The sequence below is a fragment of the Lagopus muta genome, chromosome 2 (genome assembly GCF_023343835.1).
Source record: "Lagopus muta isolate bLagMut1 chromosome 2, bLagMut1 primary, whole genome shotgun sequence".
NCBI classification, from domain to species: Eukaryota; Metazoa; Chordata; class Aves; order Galliformes; family Phasianidae; genus Lagopus; species Lagopus muta.
Genome location: NC_064434.1, coordinates 6,114,502 through 6,139,405, shown reverse-complemented (window position 1 = coordinate 6,139,405; position 24,904 = coordinate 6,114,502). Strand labels below are relative to the sequence as shown.

The following is a 24,904-nucleotide window of genomic DNA, read 5'->3' as shown; positions in this document are numbered from 1 at the left end:
TTAAAAAACGGTGTGATTCTGAGACTTGATCACTGTGTATCTCATTCTAAACAGGGGAAAGTCTTGATGCCAAGAATGTGCAAAACTGTGTTGTTTGATAGCCCTATTACATAATATATTAATATTAGGAAAGAAAGGAGTTACTGATAATAAACACGGGGATAAAGCTTGCTGTTTTGGCTGCTGTGCTCTCTTGCTGCCCCAGGATGGAAACCCTGAGAATGCTGCTGAGCTCCTTGTTGATGCACACCTCCTTTGCCCGTCCTTGAGCTGATGTGCCTGCAGCCTAAAGGTGTGAAGTGAAATGAGAAGACGTGCAGAGGCTGAGTTGTGGTTTCAGCAGGAAGGGCACATAGCAAATATTAATGCTTTCACTCTAGGCTGAAATGTGTTTCAGATTTGGAGCCTCTTGTGAGTCTGTGTGCATAATCCATGGTCATTGGGTGATGAAATGGCTGTTGATGTTGGTAGAAAACTTGCTCAGTGCTGGGCAAGGAGGGATGAAGATGCGTTTAATTTAGAGACCAAGGAGGGTTTTGTAGTGCCTTGCTGAGCAATGAGCACAGCTTGGGGGGAGCAGTGGAGTGCTTGCTTTATGACTTCTCCATTGTGTCCAGAGAAGGGCAAGGGAGCTGTGAAGGTTCTGGAATGCAAGTCTTATGGGGAGGGAACTGGGATTGCTGGGTCTGGAGAAGAGGAGGCTCGGGGGAACCTTCTTGCTCTCAACATCTGGAAAGGTTTCCAGTTTTGGGTCAGTCTCTTCTCCCAGATAACTACAGACAGGACAAGAGGTGATGGCTTTAAGTTGTGCCAGGTTCAGGTTGGATGTTAGGAAACATTTCTCCCCTAAGAGTGGTGATGCAGTGGCACAGCTGCCCAGGGAGGTGGTGGGGTCAGCATCCCTGGAGGTGCTCCAGAACTGTGGGGATGTTGCACTGAGGGATGGGGGCAGTGGCCATGTTGGGTTGGAGTGTTGGATTTGGGGATCTCGGAGGTCTTTTCCAACCTGAATGATTGTATGATCTGCCTGTTTGAAAAGTCTGTTAGACCTCTCCTCTTTATCCCTCGGATATGGAAATGCTTCATCTTTTCTCTCCTTGAATATTGATATTTCATTAAAGAACCCATTGATAAACACTTGAAGGGTTTGCTCTGCTCCCTTTTTAACAGTGGGGAATCTGGAGAGGGGCTGGAGCTGCTGCAGGGCTTCCTCAGTGTTGGGTGCTTTGGTACAGCTTAACTGTGGGGCATATTCTCCTCTGTGTGGGTGTAACTAGAAGTCTGTGGGTGTAACTAGAAGTCTTGTTGCTTTTGTGTTACTTTCTGTAGTTCAAACAACTTGAGGCTTTTTCCCACTGGGATCATGACTTTCATACTGCGTGACACAGAGAAATGCCTGCTTTTGTCTTGTGTTTCCTAAGTAGACTTAACACTCCCTGAGTGAGGCCTGCTGCTGCTGAGGATGGAATACCCACACTCACATCCGTACTCGCACAACTTTTTCCTTCAGGATGCTGCTCGAGCTGCTGTCTTACTCATATTCAGGCTGATGACCAGCTCTGCAGCCCCCAGGCCTGCTGAAGCACTTGGTGGAATGGAAGCATCTCTTCCAGGTGATGTGATCCTGGCAAGGCATGCTGCTGTGCTGGGAGTACTGCAGTCTTCAGCTTTAGCTAGAGGCACCCTTGGCCCAGAACCTGAGCTCCAGAGCCCTTAGAAGATGTGACTACAAGCCAAGTGAGACCGCTTACTCACCTGTCCTTTGGTTTATGAGGTTATTGGAAAGTTGATTGAAACTGTCATGGATTTGTCTCAAACTCTTGTTTTTGTTCCACTGTGGCTGAATTCCCTCAACAGTTTGCACCTTGTTCTGAAGGAAGAATTTTGTCTGTGCTCGGGTGGCTGTGGCTTCACCTGACTTCACCACCATCCTGATCTTCTAGAGCAAAGGCGATTCATTTTACTTAAGATGCTGAGTTATCAGCCTTCAGATAGCTGGATTTTAAGACAAGGGAAAGTGGATCCAACCTAAAAGAGAACAGATTTAGCCTCAGTATAAGGAAATTATCTTTTTTTGATGGTAAGGGTGGTGAAGCAGTGGCACAGGTTGCCCAGAGAGAGATGGTGGGTGCCCCAACCCTGGAGATATTCAAGGTCAGGCTGATGTTGCTGTGAGCACTGATGGAGTTGTTGGGCTAGATGGCCTTTGAATTAATGTCCTGGTGGCTGGCAGTGGCTGAAGTGCCAAGTGGCATCTTTCTGCTTCCTGTTCTTCTGGTGTGGTCTTGTCCCTTGGTCTTCTGCCCACCAAACCTCAGTGGCAGCTGGCTTCCTCGTACTTAACAAAAGTGTTTGCACATCTGGACCTTATGGACTTCACCACTGCAGGTCTGTAATAAATGTCTGAGCTTTCATAATTAAGAAGAGAGTTGACTGTGCTGGCAGCAGTATCTACTTAGCAGTTCCTTAGGTAGCAATCTTAATTTCACGTGCTCCTGACGCTTGGTACAAGCAGAGCAGTCAGCACAGGCTAACTGTCTGGGCTCCTCCTGTAACTGGGGCAAAGAAATGAGGACTCCCACCCATTGGAGCGTGGCACTGCGTGTGCCTCTGTCACTTTAGAGGAGGCAGAGATGTGTAGCTTAAATATAGCTGTCTAATTGTTGGCTAAATGAGTCCCACCAATGCCTCAGTTTCATTAAGCGTGTTGTGAAGAGCTTTCATCTCAACCGAAGTTTTTGATCTTGCCAGTAAACAACAGAACAGATGTTATTTATTTTTAAGCTGCTCAGATTTCTGGCAAAAACTAAGATTCTGCTGGCTGGCTGGTTGGGTTTTGTGCTTCGCATTGGTATGCGTGAGACAGCATGCACCAGCAGTATTGCAGTGAGGTGCCTATTTGCAGACTAGGTGTGGACTATGGGAGCTGCAATAATAGGCTTAGTGCAGGGGAGGTGTAGCCAGCCTTGTTGCAGCACGCAGCAAGCTGAGGTATCCAAGGGAGACTCATAGAATCACAGAATCATAGAACAGCCTGGGTTGCAAAGGCCCACAGTGCTCATCCAGTTCCAACCCCCTGCTGTATGCAGGGTCACCAACCAGCAGCCCAGGCTGCCCAGAGCCACATCCAGCCTGGCCTTGAATGCCTGCAGGGATGGGGCATCCACAGCCTCCTTGGGCAACCTGTTCCAGTGCCTCACCACCCTCTGGGGGAAAAACTTCCTCCTAAGATCCAGCCCAAACCTCCCCTGTCTCAGTTTAAAACCATTCCCCCTTGTCCTATCACCATCCACCCTCACAAACAGCCGTTCCTCCTCTTGTTCCCATCAAGTACTGGAAGGCCTCAGTGAGGTCTCCTTGGATCCTTCTCTTCTCCAAGCTAAACAAGCCCAGTTCCCTCAATCTTTCCTGATAGGAGAGTTTCATGGCTTCTGGTCTGCCTTGGGAGAGCTTTGGTGATTCCCTGAGCAGAATAAATGTATAAGCTGATACTCAGCGAGTGGGAACGTCCTGAATCCTATGGTGGCTGTGTCCATCACAGCTTTGCTGACTGGTGCTGCTGCAGTAGAAGCAGTGAAACTTCAGTTTGTACGTACTATATTTAACACTAAGCACAATGCTATTCTTTGCAGGCTGGGTAGGAAATGATAGGCGTGTCCTCCAGCAGTGATCCTGCATTGAAAACTCATGCAGAAAGGTCTGGGTCACAGCTTATCTCCCACCCGGGTCCGTGGGACCGGTGCTTCTAGGCTGCAGTGCTTCCTGCTGTGGAGATGGTAGTGTGCGTTGCATATAAATTATTGCAGACTTCCAGTTCTCAAATATTGATGGTTTATGCTGACAGAGATCAAAATTGGCTTGGGAGTTACGGCAGAGTTTCTGGCTCAGTTTTGCTGTTGAGAGTTGGAAGGGCTGGCACATTACCTGTACTTTGCTTCTGTGTGTTTTGTGACTTCCAACGGCTGGCATGGCTGAAAGCAATCAAATGTAGGTCAGTGGGTTCAGCTGGGAGAGCGCGCCGTGCTCGGTCTGAACACGTAAGCCGTGGTCTCATGGCTTCGTTCGTTAGGCCTAGCAGTGGGGGGTTCTTAATTATTGAAACAAAAAGTAACCCGGCTTAGTTCCTGCATTCAGTGAGTCACAGAAGCTGTGAGGGCAGAGAGCTTCTGCTCTCTGCTTGAGCTCCTACTGCATTCACTGGCTGGATCTTCTCATGACCTCAAAGCCCTGAAACGCACTGCTTTGGCAAAGTTGGTGCTCTTTCTGTAGCAGAGAAGACAAATCCACTTGCCTTTGTTTGTGTGTTAGCTTTCTTGTCAGTCTGGTGGGTATAAATGAGCCAGGGTAAGTGTGAACTTGAATTTTGTTTGTATGTCACTTGAGGATAGCGTTACCATTATAGCAAGCAGTGACGAATCTTCTGTTTCATAAATGGAAGCAGTGGACAGGAAAGCAGATTTGCGTACCCTGTTTATTTTGGTGCCAACAAATATAGCATAAGCAGGCTGAGACACACAAAAAAACCAATTCAATCAAATGTCATCAAACTTCACCACACTCAGTGCATGTGCTTGGCTCTTCAGAGTAGAATTGCAATGAATTGCTGATTTATTTTTTCTTTTCATTGCTGAAGTCTTGCTGTGAATTCAGGTGTGACACCCGATGGGATTTGCTGGGGAGATGTGGCAGCTTCAGTGATGAGAGCCCTCTGTCTGCACCATGCCTAGGTGGAGCGTGTCAGCAAGTGAAGGATGTCATGGCAGAGAATTAGATCAGCCCATGCAAATGACTGACAGTGAGAGATTATTCCTGCATGGGAACAACTCTGAAGGAAGTGCTATTTCTTGCTAGAGCTTTGTTTCCTTTATTCCTTACTACCTTGTGAATAAAAACCTTATTGTCTGTTTAGTCCCTCGGTATGCATAAAACATCACTGAAATAGGTCCTTTGTTCATTTTCTTTTGTTTTGTTTGTGGGAGCCCTGTGTAAGGTTTAGCCTCTGTTTCTTTCTTCTGGAAGAAGTAACTGCTTGTTGCAGCTGTACGTGGTTTCACTGACTGGAGCAGCAGTGTAGGTGGTGTCAGCAGGAAGCTTTGCTTGTCTCTCCAAGCAGGGATGTGTTTTCCATTGCTGTTGCAGCTGTGCTTGCATGTGACTCCAGGGAGGAATGTGCTGAGGTGAGTGGCTGTCCCCTTGCCACCGTTCTCTCTTTATGGCCACCGCAGGTTTTCCTGTTCAACATGCTCTGCCAGCACCGAGTGTTGCAGATTTCACCAGGCAAAACTTGAATGAATGCTTACAGGTGAGGTGAAGGCAGGAGGAGAGGATGAGAAGGCTTCATAACTGGTTCTGCCTTGGCTTCTGCCCTCATCTTATCTGACAAGATGCTTGCACCAAGGTGAGACAGAGCGTTAGTCTGGGATCTCAAGGTTAGTGTATTTAGTGTGAGTGTAGCCTTGCTGCACCTGAAATTGGTGGCTGTCATGCTTTGAGCAGGTTTTTTTGCATCCTGTTTGCATCCTGCTATAAGGAATGTGCTTTGAGAGGGGCAAGCTGCACAAAGTCTCTGGGGTTCTGTAACTGGATTGATGCTTAGACATTAACAGTGATAGATTTAAGTGCAGAGAGCAGCTGTTGCTTGATATCCATGACCTGTTGTCTACATCCATTTTACTGGAAAGTGCTCCTTGCTCTGGTTATCTCCTGAACTTTGCCCAAACCCTGATATGGAGTGTGGCAGCTCTCAGATCAAGCTCGTGAGATCAAATCTGTGCCACAAGTACCGAGTCCACTGGTTGCAGTTTTCACCTTCCCCTTTGGACGTGGTGGCCATCATACATTGCATCCAGAGGTTGCAAGGAACCAGGTTGTTCTGGGCTCCTGTAGATACAGCTTCACTTCAGTAAGAGATCTTTCCCTTCAGACAATAGTGAGGCACCTCTGGTTGATGTTTTTAGCTCATAAATCTTAGTTCTTCCCCTTGCAGTGTCATTGTCCTTAGGTCAAGGGAACACTGTGTTTAGTTGCTAGCTTTCTGTTTGCTGGGCACTATTTGGTCAAGCATTGGCACAGCTGCCCAGGAGGTGGGGGGGGTCGCCGTCCCTGTAGGTGTTCCAGAACTGTGGGGATGTGGCACTGAAGGATGTGGGCATGGTGGGATGGGCTGGGGTTGGATTTGGTGATCTGAGACCTTTTTGAACTGGAATGATTCTATAATTTAAGTGAATGCATTGGATGAAGTCAGGGAGTGAAGTCTGAGATGTGTAAAGCTCCTGCTAAGTCGCCGTCCCTTGTGTTACTGAATGTGGCAGTGACATTTTATAATATCCCCATGTGCATCTGTTGGGACATTGGCTACAGCAGTGTGCTGTGCATAATGACAAGGCCAGGGGCCTCTCTGTTGGAGGGGAGCAGACCTCATGTTCTGCTTCTGAAGAAGGTTAATTATTTTAATGAGGTGACGAGGCAGTGGAGGATTGGAAGGTTATGGTTGCTTCGTAGCACAGCATAAAGGTGTATGGAAAACAGTTCACAGCACATCTATCCTCCATCACTTGGTGTTTTTCCCTTGAATTTTGCACTCAGGTGCTCTTAAAGAGTTTCTTACAGCAGTGTTGACTTTTGTTATGATCTCCAGAATCACCGTGTAGGTGTTAGCTTATGTTTATCTATATACCTCTGATTTTAGAGTAGGGAGAGAAAGTTTTGGTGCTCTCAAAGGCTGTAGTCTTGACCTAGTTTTAATATTCAGGCTTGAAACTGATGCACAGAGGAAGCTTGCCTGCTTGCAACTTGTCTGCCTGTTTGAAGGGAAGCGAGAGCACTTCAAAGAGAATTTCAAGTTAGGAAAATGTCTGTCATTGATTCTCATAGCTCTGAATTGTGTGATGCTGAACTTGGTTGCCTGTGTCTGAACTGCCCAGTGGTTTTGGCCAGAACAAGAGTCAGATTGCTCTGAATGCTCCACCAAGGCAACTGCAGGTGGGAAAGAGCAGCACTGAGCGAAGATCCCCTCTTCCTGAAAACTACAAAGATGTGAATGAATTCAGAGACTGGGGCCTTTTTCAGATCAGAGGTCTGGCTGGGTAACAGAATCACAGAATTGTATCACAGAATTGTAGGGGTTGGAAGGGACCTCCAGAGCTCATCGTGTCCAACTCCCCTGCCAAAGCAGGTTCCCTACAGCAGGTCACACAGGTCGGCATCCAGGCAGGTCTTGAACACCTCCAGAGAAGGAGACTCCACCACCTCCCTGGTGGGAGGTGGCCTTTTAATCATTTTGGGGTGTTGTAAGCCATTTGGGTAGATTTGTCACCTGAATGAATATTCAGCTGGGTTCCACTAATCTCCAGGTCAAGGCTGGTTTTCATTAATTTATTTCATAGAATCGTGGAGGTTGGAAAAGACTTCTAAGATCATCAAGTCCAACTGTCAACCCATTCCTGCCATACCCACCAACCACAGGCCTCAGTTCAGCTACTTATTTGTTTGTAATCTGTGACAGCATTTGACAGCACAACAAATGCAGGCATCTAGATTGGAAGAATTAGGTCACACTGAAATTGCTGTCTTGCAGAATCACAGAATGGCCCGAGTTGGATGGGATCTCCAGGATCATGAAGCTCCAATCCCCTGCCACATGCAGGGCCACCAACCTCCCCATTTCATAGCAGCCCAGGCTGCCCAGGGCCCCATCTGGCCTTGAACACCTCCAGGGATGGACGGGGCATCCACAGCCTCTCTGGGCAGCTGTTCCAGCACCTCACCACTCTCATAGGAAGGAACTTCCCCTGACATCCACCCTAAAGTTTCCCTCCTTCAACTTAAAACCATTTTCCCTTGCCCTGCTGTTATCTACCCTAGGAAAGAGTTGACAAACTCCCCTCCTTTCTTATATGCTCTCTTTTATAGGCTTTTTTAAGAGAATGTCACTGGTAGGAGGTGATCTGGCAACAGTGCTCCTGCCAATGTCCTGCAGTCTCCTTCATAAGTTCCAAAGGCAACGATATTAGTTAACGAGGTAAAATATTAGTTACCAATATCAGCTACTTGGGTGTTGTGGATTGGAGCTGGTGACCTCATGATAAGGGAGTGAATGTTTGCTTAAGTGAGGGAACTGAAAGGAGGTGTTTAATAGGTTATGTAAGCACTTAAGTAAGGTCCTTCCTGGAAGGAGACGTCTCAAGTGGTAGATCCAATCTGAAGATGGAAGGATTGCCAGCATGTGTGGGAAAGAGGAGCAAAAAAATGGGAAACTAATCACATCACTTGTTTGTGGCTGGTGGAGTTGATCTAATTAAATCGCTTGTTTCTGTTGTTCTCACATATCTAGCCTGATCGAATCTCAGCTCTCAAACAGGACACTGCCTTCCTGGATATTTTCCCATACCTGGTTGTTGTGGAACTGTCTTAAAGTGCTAGAATTAATGAAGTACATGTTTCCGAAGACTTCATGTAAGATATTGCTCATTTAGATGTGGCTTTTGGTAAATGCTAAATTGTCATGACTTGAAACCTTGCAGAGCAGGAAGAGTGAGTTCTTGCTGCTCTTCCAGTTTGCACATTCTGCACTGGCAAAACCTCAGTGCAGGAAAGATGAAACAAATGAATTCACTGAATGTTTTACTACCACATAAACCCTTCACCTGCTGATATGTTTAGTGTTGAGTTACATTTCTAGCCAGTGAACATAAAAAAATGATGGAATTAGATGTAGGGAAGAACTGATAATCATAGAATCATAGAATCACCAAGGTTGGAAAAGACCTAAAAGCTCATCCAGTCCAACCGTTCACCTATTCCCAATAGCTCCCACTAAACCATGTCCCTCAACACTACATCCAGTAGTAGATCAGTAGATCATCCAGTGGTAGATCAGTTGTCTTGGACCATGGTGGTCTTTGACTTAGAATCATAGAACTGTGGAATGGTTTGGGTTGGAAGGGACCTTTAAGCTCATGTAATTTCAACCCCCTGCTATAGACAAGGGCACTTCTCTCTAGACCAGGTTGCTCACAGCCCCATCCAGCCTGGCTTTCGGTGCTTCCATGGAGAGGGCGTTCACAACCTCACTGTGCAACCTGTTCCAGTGTCTCATAGTAAAGAATTACTTTCTGATATTTATCCTAAATCTACCCTCTTCTGCATTAAAGCCGTTTCTCTTCATTCTGACTTGATTGTCTTTGAGTTCTTGTCCAACCTTCATGATTCCATGAGAAGTGAGTCATTGTGGAGGCCATTTGTGAGCATGAAAGTGGTTGGGAATACTTAGCATGGATTTACCAGGGGCAAAATGTGCTTGGCTGTGCTCATCTCAATCCAGCTGAAGTTGCCGGATTGGAAGCTGCAGGGAGCAATGGACATGGACCTTACTGAGCATTGGCATGGTCTGGAAGAGCACAGCTGTCATCCAGCTGGAACATCACAGTGCTACTGGGTTGCTGGGCTCACAGCACTGCTTGGAGCTCTGGACTTGACCTGCAAGCTTTGTCTCACCAAGGAATGTTCCCTCCTCCATCTCCTTAGTGGCCTTCTGCTGGAAGCACCAAAACTTGTCACTGCCCTGTGCTGGAGGGGCTCCACTGGGCACTGTTCCTACCTGTTCTTGTGATGGTTAAGGGTTCAGTCACAATTGCTTTTTGGGGGCTCTTAGCTCAGCCTGCTCTGGCTCTCTTCTTCTGGGGCACTGAGTTCCTGGAGACTCTTGCTTCTTAGCAAATCATACAGGATTTTACTTCACTTATTGAATGCTTCTGTCCTAACAGTGAGTGTGCAGTGGGTACAGTAAGTTATTTATAGCTCACTTTGTTTTGCAGCAGTTTGTTTGGAGTTATCTTGGGCCAGCAGTAGAAATCAGACTGCTTGGCTCCAGGTATTTAGTGGGTAAGAGATACGTGTCTGCCTTCTCTGTTCTCCATCTGCCTCTGTTGTTCTGATTGCACTGAATTTTTTGGAAAGCAACGAATAAACTTTTTGCAATTTTACAATTCCACAATTTCTCTGCAAAAAGAGAAGGCAGTAACTGACTGATGGGTGCTACCTGCTGCCATTTCCTTCTCCCTTCCTCTTCTTTTCCTCCCCTCTTGTTCCCTTCCCCGAACCAAAGCAGTCTGGTTCAGAAACGTTCTTCTATATAGGTACCTCATTTTAGTTTTGTCTTACAGCAATGAGTGCATGATGACCCTTTAGCTTCTGTAGTTGCATGCAGTGGTTGGTGCACTTACAGATTTTCTCTGCAGGTTGGGTGGGTTTTTTTTTCTGTTTTTTTTTTCCCCAAAACTTGCATTCAGTGATCTTGGTTTTCATCTTGTCAAGACAAAGAGGGAGCTGCCTGTGCTATTGGTAAGTTTGTGAATTCAAGGAATTCATTGGCACACGAGTGCAGGAAAGGTGCAGCCTCCTGTATATGCATACCACACATGCAGCTCCACATACATGCACGTACACATGTTCACAAAAGAAGCCACAGCTAGTCCTATTTACTTAGCTACCAGCTTGTTTGCTCCTGAGATTAAACCTGTTGGAAAGCTGGAGAGGAGAGTAGCTTCAGTCCTGTAAAACAGGAGGTTTTACTGCCACAGCTCTTTGTGCCTCTTCCTTTGGAGGTACAAGCAAAATTGCCTGCTTAGTTTAGACTGTAAGCACTGTGTGTTTGCACCTTGTCAGGCTCTGATACGCTTCTGATGGCTTTGATTGCATCACTTGCTCTCTGTTGTGGTTGTATTGCCTTTCCATCTTCCCACTTTGTTCCTTCCCCACGTAGCTGAGCATGCTAGGTGTGATCAGGGCTAAAGACAAGCATGAGTTCAAATGCTGCATAGTCCTTGCCTGCTGTTAAGTGAAGTCTTCAGGTTAGGGAAAGTAGTTATGACCTGAAGTGCCAGCTCTTCACACGATCTGCAGTTTCTCAATATTGCCTAAAAGTAACCAAGGTGTTCAAGCTTCCTCTGATGATCTCATTCAGAATCAACTCAGTGAGCAAGAGTTTGAGACTTTGTCTAGTGAATCCTTGTATTGTTCTATTGCAATTATCCCCTTGGGAAAGAAAACTTGATCGTATAATGACAGAGTTATGCTAAGGTTGGATGAGACCTCTGAGATCATCAAGTCTAACTTTTGTCAACCCATCCCCACCATGCCTGCTGAGCACATCCCTCAGTGCCACGTCTACCGAAAGGAATTGATAGCCAGGGAGATTTCCCTGTTGGCCACATAGAGAAGCCCATGTCAGATCTGAGCTGCAGGGAGGAGGACGTGGTTCCAGCCCACTCAGAGACTGGTGATTGAGTTTTGCCTCCTCTGTAGGTGAATGCATGGTGGATCAGTGTTTCAGAAGGAATCGCCGTGGGGCTGAGGAGACCTGTCTCAGCTCGCTGAAAGCTGCCTGCTGCTTCCTTTGTCAGCTGAATTTTGCTCTCGATGATAAAAACTGATGCTTTTGCCAAAGGATGAGCCTGAACAACTCAAGTTTCTTGTCCACTGTGCTCTGAATCACCATTAGTTTGTACACTCACTAATTCCTGAACGCTTTGTTAAAAGAGTGATACTCTGATATTCCTAATGGTCTGTCAAAAAGATTCAGAATCCCAGAATGGTAGCAGTTGCAAGGGACTTCTGGAGATCATCTGCTCCAACCCTCTGCTAACGCAGGTTCTCTAGAGAAGGTTACAAAGGCAAACCTTGAACTGCTGGGTGCTTGTTGCTTTTCCATCACTTGGACCAAGCGAAGGGAAACGTGCCAGGAAACCTCAGGGAGGTTGCAAGAATTGCTGTCTGTCAGGCAAAGGGAGAAGCCCTGCTGGGAAAGGCTGCCCAATTCCTCTCCACCTGGGAAAAAGCCATTCTTTGGGTTCCCTTCTGGGGAATCAAAATTGAGATTATCACCAGGTAATCAAACTATGTCAGTTTGTCAGCTATGAATTTGCTGCTTGCAATATCAAAGTGGAGTTCAACGTAAGTTTTATTAAGGAGATTGGTTGTTGGTTTTTTGTATGTTTTTAATAATTCTTTAAAGCTAAGATCCTTTAAAAGAGATGATAGAATCATAGAATCATAGACTCACCAAGGTTGGAAAAGACCTAAAAGCTCATCCAGTCCAACCGTTCACCTATTCCCAATAGCTCCCACTAAACCATGTCCCTCAACACAACATCCAGCCTTTATATACTATACTATATACTATACTATACTCTCGTGGAATCTGCATGTACTTGCACCCATCTGTTGTGATACAATCAAGTAGTGCCAATATACCTGAGCAAAAAGTGGCCATAGAATGGTTTGGGGTGGGAGGGACCTCAAGGATCATGTAGTCCAACCCCCTTGCCCTGGGCAGGGCTGCCATCCCCTAGATCAGGTTGCTCAAAGCTCTGTCCAACATGACTTTGAAATGTCTGTATCTACTCGAGATATCTTGACCCAGGAACATCCTGAAGCTGGTACTCAGCAGAGATCAGGTCACACTGAAATCACAGCGCTCCAGGGTTTTTGATGCAAAGAATATTACCAGGGCATCCCATAATAAGCAAGTAGGCAGATGAGATTCTGTGTGCTGGGGTCACATGTGTCCCATACTGGTTGTCCCAGTATTCCATCTATAATCACTTCTGAAAAGAAGGAATGTGATAGGGAGGATATGTTCTAAGGCTTCATGTGTCTTTGCTTCCAGGAGAGGTGTAATGAATGAGGCAGGAGATACCATGGATGAGATGCCTAACTTCAGCTGCTTGAATAAAAGATGTCTTCTTGCTTTTGACACTTGAGAAATGTGGTTTAGTGGACATGGTGGTGAGGGGTCGAAGGTTGGACTTGATTGTAGAGATCTTTTCCCAACCTGAATGATTCTTTGATTGTCTGAACCAGTTATCTGTGCTTTTTCCATGGAAAGAGAGGGAGCTTTCAGCTGCTCCTGGAGATCTCTCTTTCTGTACCATTTTTGAAGAGGAAAGGAGCTGCTGATTTAGAGGAACACCTTCTTAGGCAACATCAAGTCTGTTGGACCTTACCCTGAATTAATGTACTAAGGACTCAAATGGTTATAAATAAGTGTAGATCAGGTGGTTTCTGTTGGGCTGTGTTCTTTGGAGCCTGGAGTTTGCTGCCATTCCTCTGAGCTGACTGTAAAGAACTGTAACTCGGTTAAAGCCTCTGAAAGATAATGTTTGCACTTACAGTGCTGAGCGTGGTTGGGAATGTTGTGTATTCATCCTGTGTAGGTATGAGTACCTTGTAAATATTTTGAAAGACCTAAGTAATAACTGGGATCACAAAGAGTTTAATTAAAACCAGAACTCCATCTCTTGCCTGATCCTCTTTTGTATCACACCAGTGGGTGGCTTGCAGATGGCTGCACACTGAGTCACTGCACTTTTGCTTTCCTGCACTGCAAATGCACGGTGCAACTGCAGTTGCAAAGCAATTACTAACCAAGGAAGCACAAGAGGTGGGGTGCTGAGGCCACTGTGCTGCTGCGGGTTGCCTGTCAGCATCCTGGGGCTGCCCACTGGGGCTCAATGGTGGCTTTGTTGGAGAAGAATGCAGGCACAGTCTGTGCTGCCTGCAAGGGGCCGGCTTATTGCTTGCAGCTCTGACAGGGAGTGACAGAGAATGAATGTCTCCTTCCCTCATGCTGATGGCGTCCTGCCTTTCAGTTCTGGTTTGTGATTTAACGGCAGCAGAGGGATCTCCACAAAATCTTGTTGGGGATGGGAAATGTGTAAGGTGATACACAGCAGTGGTGATGCATTTATAGTACTCTGTTCTGCTGTTACAACTCCTGGGTCTTCATTAATGTCTTTCATCTGAGAGCGATAGAAGCCTCAAACTGCTGAGCAAACAGTTCTACATTCACCAAGGCCATCAGGTATGTAACCCTGCACAAATACCATTGGAATGCTTTGTCCACAGTAGTGGCAGCAATGATCTCTGCTGATGCTCAGTTATAGGAGCTTCCTTGCAGTGGCCTGGTGCACAAATCTTGGCTTCCAAAACCCCTCCTGGCCTGCAGCTTACTGAGCCTTGAGTTTGGTTCTTTGTGAGTCTGTGGCCCAAGAATGAGCTGGGAGGCCTGGATGAACTGCCTGAGGCTTCCTTATTTAACTGGGTGAAAAATATTAAAATAGAAACATTCCCACATTCTTAATTGAAAAGGCTGCATTACCTTGAATGTGCAATAGGCTGGCCATGGGCCTCCAGGTTTCTCTGTGAATTCCAGCGTGCCCTGCTGAAGCTGATGAACATCTTATCAACACTTAACGAGGGAATCGTGCTCATCTTTAATTCATTAGCTCTCTCATTATCCCCCCATGACATCAGTGTGTCTGTTCAGCACGCTGTTCAGTTTTTGTGCCCATTACTGCCTTAAAACTCCTTCCTGACCTACATGCTGCTGCTGTAACCTGGCTGCTTGAAGCGAGTGGGCAGAGCAGCCCATGGCAGCCAGGCAAAAATCTCATTTTTTCAGTCTGCTAAAACTACTGTGAAAGCAGTTGGAGGCAAATAGTCACTGCTATTTATAACATTTGTTAGGAAGGCTGAGCTAGTATTACAATGTAATTGGAGTGGAAGCTGAGTGTAACATGGAATTAGAGATTTGTTTTATCCCTGAATACTGGAGTTAGCTAAATCCCTCTCAGGGAGGAGAATTAATTTGTTTGGTAGGTTAACAGCTCACTTTATCTCAGCACACGCGCAGAGCGGCTGTCGAACATCCTGCATCATCTGGGCAGAGCTCGAAAGCAAGTGGCACTGGGGGAAATACTCTTAAATAAGACCTTTTGGCAAATGCCAGGGGTGTGTGGTAGTGGAGATAGTGTTGCTCTGGTGTGCTACGTCACAGCCAGCAGCTTGGCCAAAGGCCCTGTGCTGTGGATGTCAGTAATGCTGTCTAAGCCCTGCTTGGGGCAGCTCTGTTCGTTGGCTTTTGGTCGTTCAGCAGATTGGTTTATCAATGATACCAGTTGTGTTGCTTCAAGAATTTAGCTTAGTTAGCAGTTTCTTACTCCTGATAGGTTGGACCTGCCAGCTCCCAGTTGGCCAATTAGGAAACATGGCATGCTTACCTGAAATTAAAGTGTCTGCATCCCAAGCTGCCGTTGTAGCATGGGGCAACAGCTACTGCATTTAATCACAGAACTGCTTTAAAGCCTTGGAAATGGGGAGTTGTGCCCCTTTGTGCTCATCTTGGTGCTGATGAAAGACTTGCTGAATGTTCTCACAACCTCTGTAAGAAGAGCTGTGTTGGGTGTTTGTTCAAGGCCCATTCTCCCTTATTGCTCCATGGCCACCGTCTGTCCCTCAAACACAGCCCTGCTGGGATGGGAAGGCTTTGGTGTCCTTGCTGAGAGGTAAGAACCATTTCCTAGCTAATGTTTTATTGTTACAATGGAAGACTGTGTGCAGTGTATTGGAGTGAAAGGGGTTGAGCTGGGCAGATTGGAAGCAGGCATCCCACGTAGACCCGTTGTGTAACGGTGCATTTCATAAATTCTGCTTAACTTTCCTTGGTACAAAATAACCTTGCAGAGCTGGGAGGGAAGTCTGTGCTTGCAACAAAGTCCAAACGCAAACAGATTTGGGGGAATTATGAGAAGTTAGCAGCGCTGATTTGGATGGAAAGGCAGACCTGGGCATCTGGCTGCTGTTAGGGCATTGTGCTCCTGCTTTGCAGGCTGCAATCTGTGCAGGTTCCTACGAAGGAATGGATCCACGTGTTGTGTGTGGAGCTGCTGGGCGTCCCTCTGCTTGGTCTGCTTTGTGTTGAAACCCATTTTGTCTGGGGAAGAGCAGACGGTCTGGGCATGCTGCACAAGGGAGGTTTCACCCAGCTCTTGTGTAACGGTGTCTCTGTTTCCCTGTCTCCAATGAAAATTGCATGCTGGGTGCGTGTGGCATTGCATTCACCTGTCTTAGCACATGTTCTAGGTTGTCTCCGTTGATCCATGGCTCTCTGTGGTCACACCTGAGCTGTGGGCCTTTCCTCTCGTCATTAGGTGCTTCTGCTTCTCAGAATTCACAGCTAACATACACATAACGTTACACGAAATGGCTCTCAGCAGCACTGAGTGTTTCTGTCTTCAGGATCATTGAGGGTTTTTTAACTGTCCTCTCTCTGATGCCTCTCATTCTCATAAACAATTTATTATGGTGGAATTAATAATGAAAATATGAAATTCTGGTTTCAGTGCTACTGACCCATTGTCAGTTTGGTACTTTGTGCTTCTTGAAGCAGCTGTCCTTTGTCTTCTCAGCCAGCCCTGGTGAGCTCCACTCTGAACAGACTTCCTACAGTGCCATGCAGCATTTGCATAATGTAGCACGTGAACTATTTCATCTTAGCTGGTACTGAGAGTAAAACCTCAGCTGTGCTGCATCAAGGTGCTGTGCTCGTGTGGAGTGCTGCCAGCTGAGCCAGGGGAGGTTCAGGTTGGGTATTAGGAAACATTTCTTCTCCAAAAGAGCAGCGATGCAGTGGCACAGCTGCCCAGGGAGGCTGTGGGGTCACCATCCATGGAGGTGTTCCAGGACTGTGGGGATGTGGCACAGTGGGCATGGTGGGATGGGCTGGGGTTGGACTCGGGGATCTTGGAGGTCTTTTGCAACCTGAATGTTTCTATGATTCAAAGAGGACGTGGGGCCCTGTGTCAGGTCCCAGCAGCATGGCTATTTCTGATGGTCGGGTCCTGTTACACACGGTGTGTTAGCTCTGACTGCTCTGAGCAGTGCCCAGCAGGCTGCAAGCAGGGAGATTGCTGTGATTAGTGTTATTTCCACAAGTGGATTACTTGAAGGGGATTAATAGGCAAAAAAAAACCCCAAACCAACAAAAAAAACCTTGCTGTTTCAGTTAGGATCTTACAATTTGTACCTACGTTCCAACATCTCTTCCTTTAGGAAGTTCTCAAAACAATTGCAAAAATTTCATGTTTTTTTTCTCTTCTGAGCCACAAGTGAGCAAAATGTAAAGGCTTTTGTTAAGGTTTGTCATAAGGGTATAAAAATATCACCTGGGGGTGGCAGTGGCTGATGGCAGCCCCTTTGAGTGCTGGTTGTTTGTAGGCACTCGCACTCCACCTTTCTTGGTTACCCTTGGTTTAGCTGGTGCTGCAAAAGAAAAGCTGTTTGTGTGTCAGAGCGTGGAATTGCTTTTTGTAATTAAATACCAATGGTTTGTTTATGTTTTTTTTTTGTTTATTTTAGGGATAGACTTCAAGATTAAAACGGTTGAATTACAAGGAAAGAAGATCAAGCTACAGATATGGTGAGTAGCCAAGCCAAGAAGCCGCATGGTGCCATCCTCTGGGTGCTTTCCTTCAGAAGCGGATTCTCCTTCCAAGATTACATTGGGGAATCTAATTTTGTTGGAGCTGTGTATTTTCAGAAGTGGAGAGGCTCCAAGTGTAAAGTTCCCTTCTTTTGTTGTTGTTCTTAAGAAACAGGGAAGAGATGAGGTGCTGCATTGATAGCTGCTGTTGCTGGGCTGCTCTTTGGGATGGACTGTTGGCACAACTCCTGGTTGGGATGGCAGAATCCTTGCAGTCCGTGATCTAGTGGGAAGTGTTTTAAAACTTGAATCCTTACATTAGGAGTTGCTTCAAGTCTCAAACTTTGCATTGTCAAGCGACCTTCCTTTGCCTAAGCAGTCCACCTCCATGCTTACTTTGTATTCTTCCATAGCAAACTAGAGAGTTTCTCAGCTGGCTGTTCCATAGGAAAGCCTCACATGAAGCTGGATGTGCACTGTTTTCCCTCTGTTCGTTCTGCACATCTAACTTGCATAACTTTTTCCCCACTCCTTCCCCATTTAATAGCCCTGTGACAAGTCAGATCAGGAAAGCTAATGGCTTCTAGCCCGTGTTTTTGCTTCAGCTCCCCCTTCAGCTGACTGTGTGTACTGCTGATGCGTTCTCTAGCTGTGCTGTTCACAGCATTTGCCCCTTTTTGTCCCCGTTCATTAAAAAATCCATCTTGTTATTGCTACTCAAAGCATGCATCCCATCTCTCAGTTGATTCTGGTATTGCAGTCCTGCCAGCAACTCCTTAGCAGAACTGGGGCAACTTAGTTACTTTGGTTTGTGTTCTGTGAGGGAAATTGTTCCTGAAGTTGCTTTTCCTGTGTAGGCTGGTCGATAATGAAGCACTTGGATGAAGTAGCTCTGTGTAGCACTGCAGTGCTTCATCAGGGAGCCACAAAGGGCAACCATCTTCATAAGGGCAACGTTTTAGATTGAGATATCTGAAGTAAGAGGAGTATAGATCAGCTGGGAGCTGAAAGCAGGGCAGTGAGGGAAGGCACTGAGAGAGCATTAGCTAAAGAGGCCTTCAGGTGTAATAGCTTCATCGATTGACGTGCTTAGCATCTCTTGCTATGTTATCAGTTCATTTAGACTGCATTCAGGTTTTCAACAAGATCAAATCACGTCTTCAAACAGTCTTTGTGCGTGTTACCTTTTTACCACAGCAGTCTGGTGCTGTGAGTTACATGGCTTTGCTGTGGACAGAGCAAAACATTGGATGGACTTAAACTGAACGCTGGAAAACGTCATCATGAAATGGTGAAATGTGAAAACAGCAGATATGCAATGTTAGGGATTTAGAATGCCTGTGTAGACAGAGAAGCAAGCCATAATGAAGCTGTAAGTGCTGTGGGTTTTAGAGGCTTAGAGAAAGGAAAGAGAGGGGTTTCAATGAGCTGAGGTTGGTAAAATTGTAGCCTTTAGTTGAGGTTGTCTGAATCTACAAAGACCTGCTTCCTGTTCTTGCTAGTTCAAAGTTTCACATTTGAAATGAAACTTGGAAAGCAGAAAATAAAGTTCCTATGGCATGCACTCCTGATGCCACAACAAAACAAACCACCTCGCCTCTCAGATGCTGTGTTTTCCAGCTTTGCCTGTACAAGGAGTTGAGCTCAGCAGTGGTTTGGTTTAGAACAGCAGTGACTTTGGGTGAAGATGCTTTGTGCAGTGCATCTATATTTAACTCCCACTTCCTGTGTTTAAACTCAGCCTGCACTTCTAGTAGTTGTGTAACACATTTCCACATTGCACTTCACTGCTGCAGTAATTTAGGGATGCTTTGAGTGGAACATTTCCCATAGAAGCTCAAGGCTGTACTGATAGCTTTTCCTTGTGTCCAGAGTATGGGTTGTGTTTTATACAGGAGCTAACACAGCTGAATCAGAATAAATTTGAGCCATAGGAAGAACTTCCACAGTGGGACACAGCTCCATGCTTGAATAAAATCATCAGAAGAGAAGGAAAGACTGGGAGATAGAGAGCAGTACTTCTCAGTTAAGGGCAGGAGAAAAGACACCGGGTACCTTCATGTTTTCAGTCAATATTTAGTTGCAGACATGCTACTGCATTGCATATCCAGCAACATATGATGCAGCACACTCATCAGAATTTACAGAAATAATGAAGGAAACAACAGAAATAAGTTCCTGGGTTTTAAGTTAAGATTTTGACCTGTTTCTCGCTGCTGCATGTGATTCTCCGTCACCCACGTGTTAAATCTCTCTCTGCCTACCTGCAAAGCTGCATCACTGGGTCCCAATACCCTACAGTGTCTCCAAAGTGTCAGTGATTTGGAGGACAGGTGGCTTTGCACTGCTTGGGGTGGAGCTGCAGTCTCAGTGGGCAAGCAGATGAAAATGGCACTTTCTAATACAGCTCTGTGCCTTTCCTGCAAAACAGGGCAGCTGCCTTCCTCAGGCATGGAAAATGAGCAGACGTGGCAGTACCTCAGTCATGCCTTGACCTCTGGAATATATATATAGCAAGAATATCAAGGTCAAGCTGAGTTAAACCTTGCCAGAGGTGATAAGCAACTCGATACCTCATTGCTATTAAAAAGTGGGGTTGCTGTTCAGTAAGGATCAAGCTAGGATTAGTGTGTTCATGTTACATTTGGAGCAAATGTGCCAAGCATTGAAGTAGGAAGCTTGGGACTAGGGGAAACAGTGGTGGGCCTGGAAGCAAATGGGGCTGTGTTGGTGTGCAGGGAGCTGCTGGGTGGCCTTGCTTAGGCTGAGCAAGCCCTGAGGAGTGCTTGGGCTGCAAGCCAAGGAGGATGGGGCAGAGCTCAGGGCTGGCTTTGTGAAGGAGCAACAGCAGGAGTCAAGGTATGGCAGCTTCTGGGTGGTGGCACGTGATGGAGGGATCAGTGATCTTGGCTGGGCTGTTGAAGTGCCCCTCTGCTGAGAAATGCTGCTGGCTTAAAGTATATGGTGGAAAATCATATGGAAAGCCACAGGTAGTTGTACTGTTACAGAATGAGAATAGAAATACTGAGGTTGGGTGGCGTCTGGGAGGCGTGACACTGAGGAATGCCTTGAAAAATGTTTGTATTTTCAGTGACTGTCATGAGTACAGAGAAGAGAGGGAAAACAAAGGTGCCAGCAAAAAGAGAGCGAATTGCTCTGGGGAATGTTGTTATTATTGCAGAAGAGATGAAATGCTTTTGAGGAACAGAGAAGCAGGGCTAAAAATTCAGCTGTTACAACTAATAGCATGCTCTCCAGGACTTGGGAAGAATTGCTTTGAAATGGAAACCACAATGCTTAAGCATACTGTAATTCAGTAGCCTTATTAGGGTAGTGTAACAGTGGAAAGATTGAATGTGATTTTTCTGATACAGTGAGTGCAATGGTTTCCAGTGGACAAGGAATTGTCAGTGCTTGACACTGTGCAGTTCAGATCAGTATGTGTTAGAAAGGGCAAGTAGGATTGCAGGGGGGTGAACAGCTGTACTAAAATGAACTGGGAAACACAGAATTCTTAGGGTTGTGAGGAAACCAAACCAAAGCATGCTTTTAAAATAGTGGGTATGGTGGAGAAGGTGGGCAGAGGTGGATTTAACTCATGTCCTTTTGTAATACAAAGGCAATACAAGGGCACTCCTTGCAGCTTGTGCAAGGCATGAGGAAATGAGGTGAAGCTGTGGAACTCCCCATCACAAGATGTTTTGGTGGCTGTAAATGGGAATTCACAAAAGAACAGCTCGTTTTCCACTGTTAAACATGCAGATGTGATCTCTAGCTGCAGAAGTCCTGGAATTACAAAGGACTGGGGGCTGTGGAACCTCTGGCCTGACCAGGTATGCAGCTGTGTGTTAGAAGAGCACACACAGATCAGATCTGGCTTTTTCATCCTGTGAGATGAAGGAAATGGAGGCCAAAAGGAAATGCTACTGTCGTTCAGAAGTACGCAGCAGTAGCAGATGCCATAGAGGAGGGGAGAACTCATTAAGGTCAAGGACAGTGGAAATCAGAGTTGCTGGAAACCCACCAGCAGCAGTGAGAGACTTGGAGGAGATCCTGGTCAGTGTAATGGAAATAAGACAGAGAAAGGAAAACATGGAGGAAAAAGCACCCAGATCCACCAGGTATTTTGGAATAGAACTGGAAAAATAAGAGGCTCGTGGTGCACCCTGTATTGCTATGGCAGAAGAGTTTTGCTAGGAGCCTCCTTCCAGTTATTTAAGAACACTCTGAAAATTGCTTGCAGAAAGCACGGCTGCTTTTTGGTCTCTGTCCACAGACAGAAGTGTGGTAAGAAACAAACAACAAACAACAAGGAGTTGTAAGAGCAAATCCGAAATGTGGATTTACAGGATGTTGGTGTTGGGAAAGTGAACTCCACAAACCAAGCACACTGATGTTGGATAGAAGAGAGCAGCATGCTCACAGAACTGAAGGCATCTATTTTTCTCTTCTTTTTCCACTGCTCAGCTGGCACTGATCCTCCCTTCATAGCACTTGTATGCCCGTGTGCTTCCTTACCACCTTTCTGACTGGTTTACTTCTTTGATACGCAGTTCTTAATTGCATAGAGGTTCATGATGCCAAATTAATGAGTGCTTCTTCACCAGGGAGCACATCCATGTGGGTGGAGAGGTTTCTTCACAATTCCTGGTTCAGCAGTGGGCTCATTGCAGGAATAACCATCCTCAAGTGAAGGAAGCTGTAGCTGTAGATGTCCCTGTTCATTGCAGGGGAATGGAACTGGATGAGCTTTGAAAGTCCCTTCTATTCACATGAGTTTGTTACTCTATGAAGTGTCTTACCACTGTAGCAAGCTGAAGTGGTTATGTGTGGGAATTCCTTCAGAAATACAGGAATTTGCATAGAACAAGGATGGTGGTGTCCAGCCTGAGCTGCAGACAGCTCCACTAACGAGAGTGCAGTTGGTCCCATTCAGATTTGCAGTTATCCTGGGGATGTTGAAAGGTTCATTTTTGCTGCTGACAGCCTCGGAGACAATCCACCATGCACGTGGCTCAATGTGGAAGAGCGTGTTGTGGTGTTTTCTGTCTTCCTATAAAGCAGTTTGATGCTTTTCTAATTACAGATCTCTATGATATTTTTTTCTCTGGCAGAAAGCCTGAAATTTCCAATAGTAAAGTGTCTGCCAGACATGGAGCCCTTGGAGCAGGTGCAGAGGAGGGCACTGAGATGATCAGAGGGCTGGAGCAGCTCTCCTGTGAGGAAAGGTTGAGGGAACTGGGCTTGTTTAGCTTGCAGAAGAGAAGGATCCAAGGAGACCTCATAGCATCCTTCCAGTACTTGAAGGGAGCATAGAAACAGGAGGGAGAACGGCTGTTTGTGAGGGTGGATGGTGATAGGACAAGGGGGAATGGTTTTAAACTGAGACAGGGGAGGTTTAGGTTGGATCTTAGGAGGAAGTTTTTCCCCCAGAGGGTGGTGAGGCGCTGGCACAGGTTGCCCAAGGAGGCTGTGGATGCCCCATCCCTGCAGGCATTCAAGGCCAGGCTGGATGTGGCTCTGGGCAGCCTGGGCTGCTGGTTGGTGACCTGCACACAGCAGGGGTTGGAACTGGATGAGCACTGTGGGCCTTTGCAACCCAGGCCAGTCTATGATTCTGTGATTTTTCCTGTGTGAAGGAACATCTTTGGCCCAGTTGCCAAAGGTCCTGACGTGTACCCAGTACCAGCAGTCTGGTTTCTTCACAGCAGAATCCTGCTGTGCAGTTTGAAGAATAATAGAGGCAGAAGCAATGGTATGGCCATGAAATACTTGGGGTTATTTTCTGTGAATGTTTTGGCTCAGTGGGCTGGGGACCATTATTTCAAGCTGAGCCGACAGGACGGATCTTCACAGATGATCAGATACAATCTCCTCTTGTTGCATCCATGTCAGCCCTTCGTAAACAAATCATGGTGCATTTTAAGGTTTCTTTAGTCTCCGCTCGGTCAGCTGGAAAGCTGTCCCAGAAATTCCTTTCTCTGTTGGTTGGATTCTAATATAATATAGTTTATGCATACTTTAATGTCAGCATGAGAATAATTTACATAGATTTTTTCATCTTCCTTCTGTTTCTTCTTCCGATTCCCACAGGACAACCTTCTTTGTCTTCACATTGCAGCTAAACAAACTGAGTTCTGTCTCCTCTCACACAGCAGGGCCTCATTTTCTTTGGCTATCTTTGTAAACTTGTCTACGTTTATTTTAGCTTGGAGAGCTAGCTGGCTTCCACAAATATTTCACCTACATCAAGGATGTAACGCACACCTGTAGTTTCAGAGCGTGTTCTTCCACCCTAGAGCTCTGAACAGAAGAATGGCAACCCAGGGCAGAGGGTGAGACAGGAGGTCTGCCATTGTGCTCTGCCATTTACTCAGGGCGGATTCATCATCTTGGGCACTTAGGAAACCATAACTCACTTCCTCTGTTTGCTCCAGTCAGTTCTCTAATCTCACCTGCATTAAGAGTTATCTTTGAATAATGAATGGAGAGATCCATTAGGGAGGAGAAAGGGCAAATAATGCTGAAAAATTAAAACCAATACAAAACAGGTTCTTTGCATTTTCCCTCCCCATCTTGATTTTTGTCCATTATCTTAGCTTCAGTTGCCTGAGAAAATACTGGAGGAGTAAGTGAGGCAAGTTGGTGGTGGGTGCGTAGGACTTGACAAGCAGTGAGTAACAGCTACATGTTGCCAAAACCAAACTGTAAAAGTCAACCTGAGTTCTATGGTGGTTGTTGGCCTCGTCAGGAAGGGAGAAGTTGTGAGTGTCATATATCTCAGTGGTTTTGGTCAGGCTTTAATGAGACTGTCCTGCCTAGCAGAAGGAAGTTAGGGGGAAATGCATTAGGTGAAGGTGCTGTCAAGTGTGTACAAGGCTCACAAGGAGAGAAATTATGTGTGAGTAGGAGCTCTTTTGAGATATTTTGATAGGACAAGGGGGAATGGTTTTAAACTGAGACAGGGGAGGTTTAGGTTGGATCTTAGGAGGAAGTTTTTCCCCCAGAGGGTGGTGAGGCACTGGCACAGGTTGCCCAAGGAGGCTGTGGATGCCCCATCCCTGCAGGCATTCAAGGCCAGGCTGGATGTGGCTCTGGGCAGCCTGGGCTGCTGGTTGGCGACCTGCACACAGCAGGGGGTTGGAACTGGATGAGCACTGTGGGCCTTTGCAACCCAGGCCATTCTATGATTCTGTGATGTATGATGCTGAGCATGGTGTTGGGTCTTGCACCTCAGTGAGACGTGGATCAGTGCGAGGTAGTCCAGAGAGCAGCAAGCAAGGCTGTGTGGGTGAGGCCTTCAGCCAGGGAATAAAGTCCACAGAGCCTGGGGTGGCTTCAGGGAATTCAGGGGGCGTGCAAGAGCTGTGTTTGATCTGTAATTGAGGCCGGAAGGGCAGTGAACTCCTCTGCAAAAGTAAGATGAGGATTGAGCCTTAAACTGCGGGAGGGGAAGCCTAAGTGTGCTGTGGGGAGAACCTTCCAAATGGGACAGAAAGGAGGAGAGAGGGGGAGGGAGTTGTTGCCATTCAAGCCAGCTGTTGGCAGAGGTCTTCAGCAAAACCTCAGCCATCTTTTAACCCCATGTGGGCACGCCGTGGTGGTTTTAGGGCCAGGGAATGGACTGGGTTGCTGAGGTTACTG

General features: G+C 46.3%; 2 protein-coding genes across 2 annotated transcripts in view; both read left to right on the top strand.

Moving 5' to 3' along the window:
* RAB10 (RAB10, member RAS oncogene family) overlaps positions 1 to 24,904 on the top strand; it is a 37,891-nt gene that overhangs the window by 4,292 nt on the left and 8,695 nt on the right. Inside the window, exon 2 of the mRNA XM_048937499.1 lies at positions 17,197 to 17,257. Within this exon, the coding sequence (XP_048793456.1) occupies positions 17,197 to 17,257 (61 nt within the window). The remainder of the gene's footprint in view (positions 1 to 17,196; positions 17,258 to 24,904) is intronic.
* PTK2B (protein tyrosine kinase 2 beta) overlaps positions 21,049 to 24,904 on the top strand; it is a 140,932-nt gene continuing 137,076 nt past the window's right edge. The window contains exon 1 of the mRNA XM_048937313.1: positions 21,049 to 22,478. Within this exon, the coding sequence (XP_048793270.1) occupies positions 22,265 to 22,478 (214 nt within the window). The 5' untranslated portion in view covers positions 21,049 to 22,264. The remainder of the gene's footprint in view (positions 22,479 to 24,904) is intronic.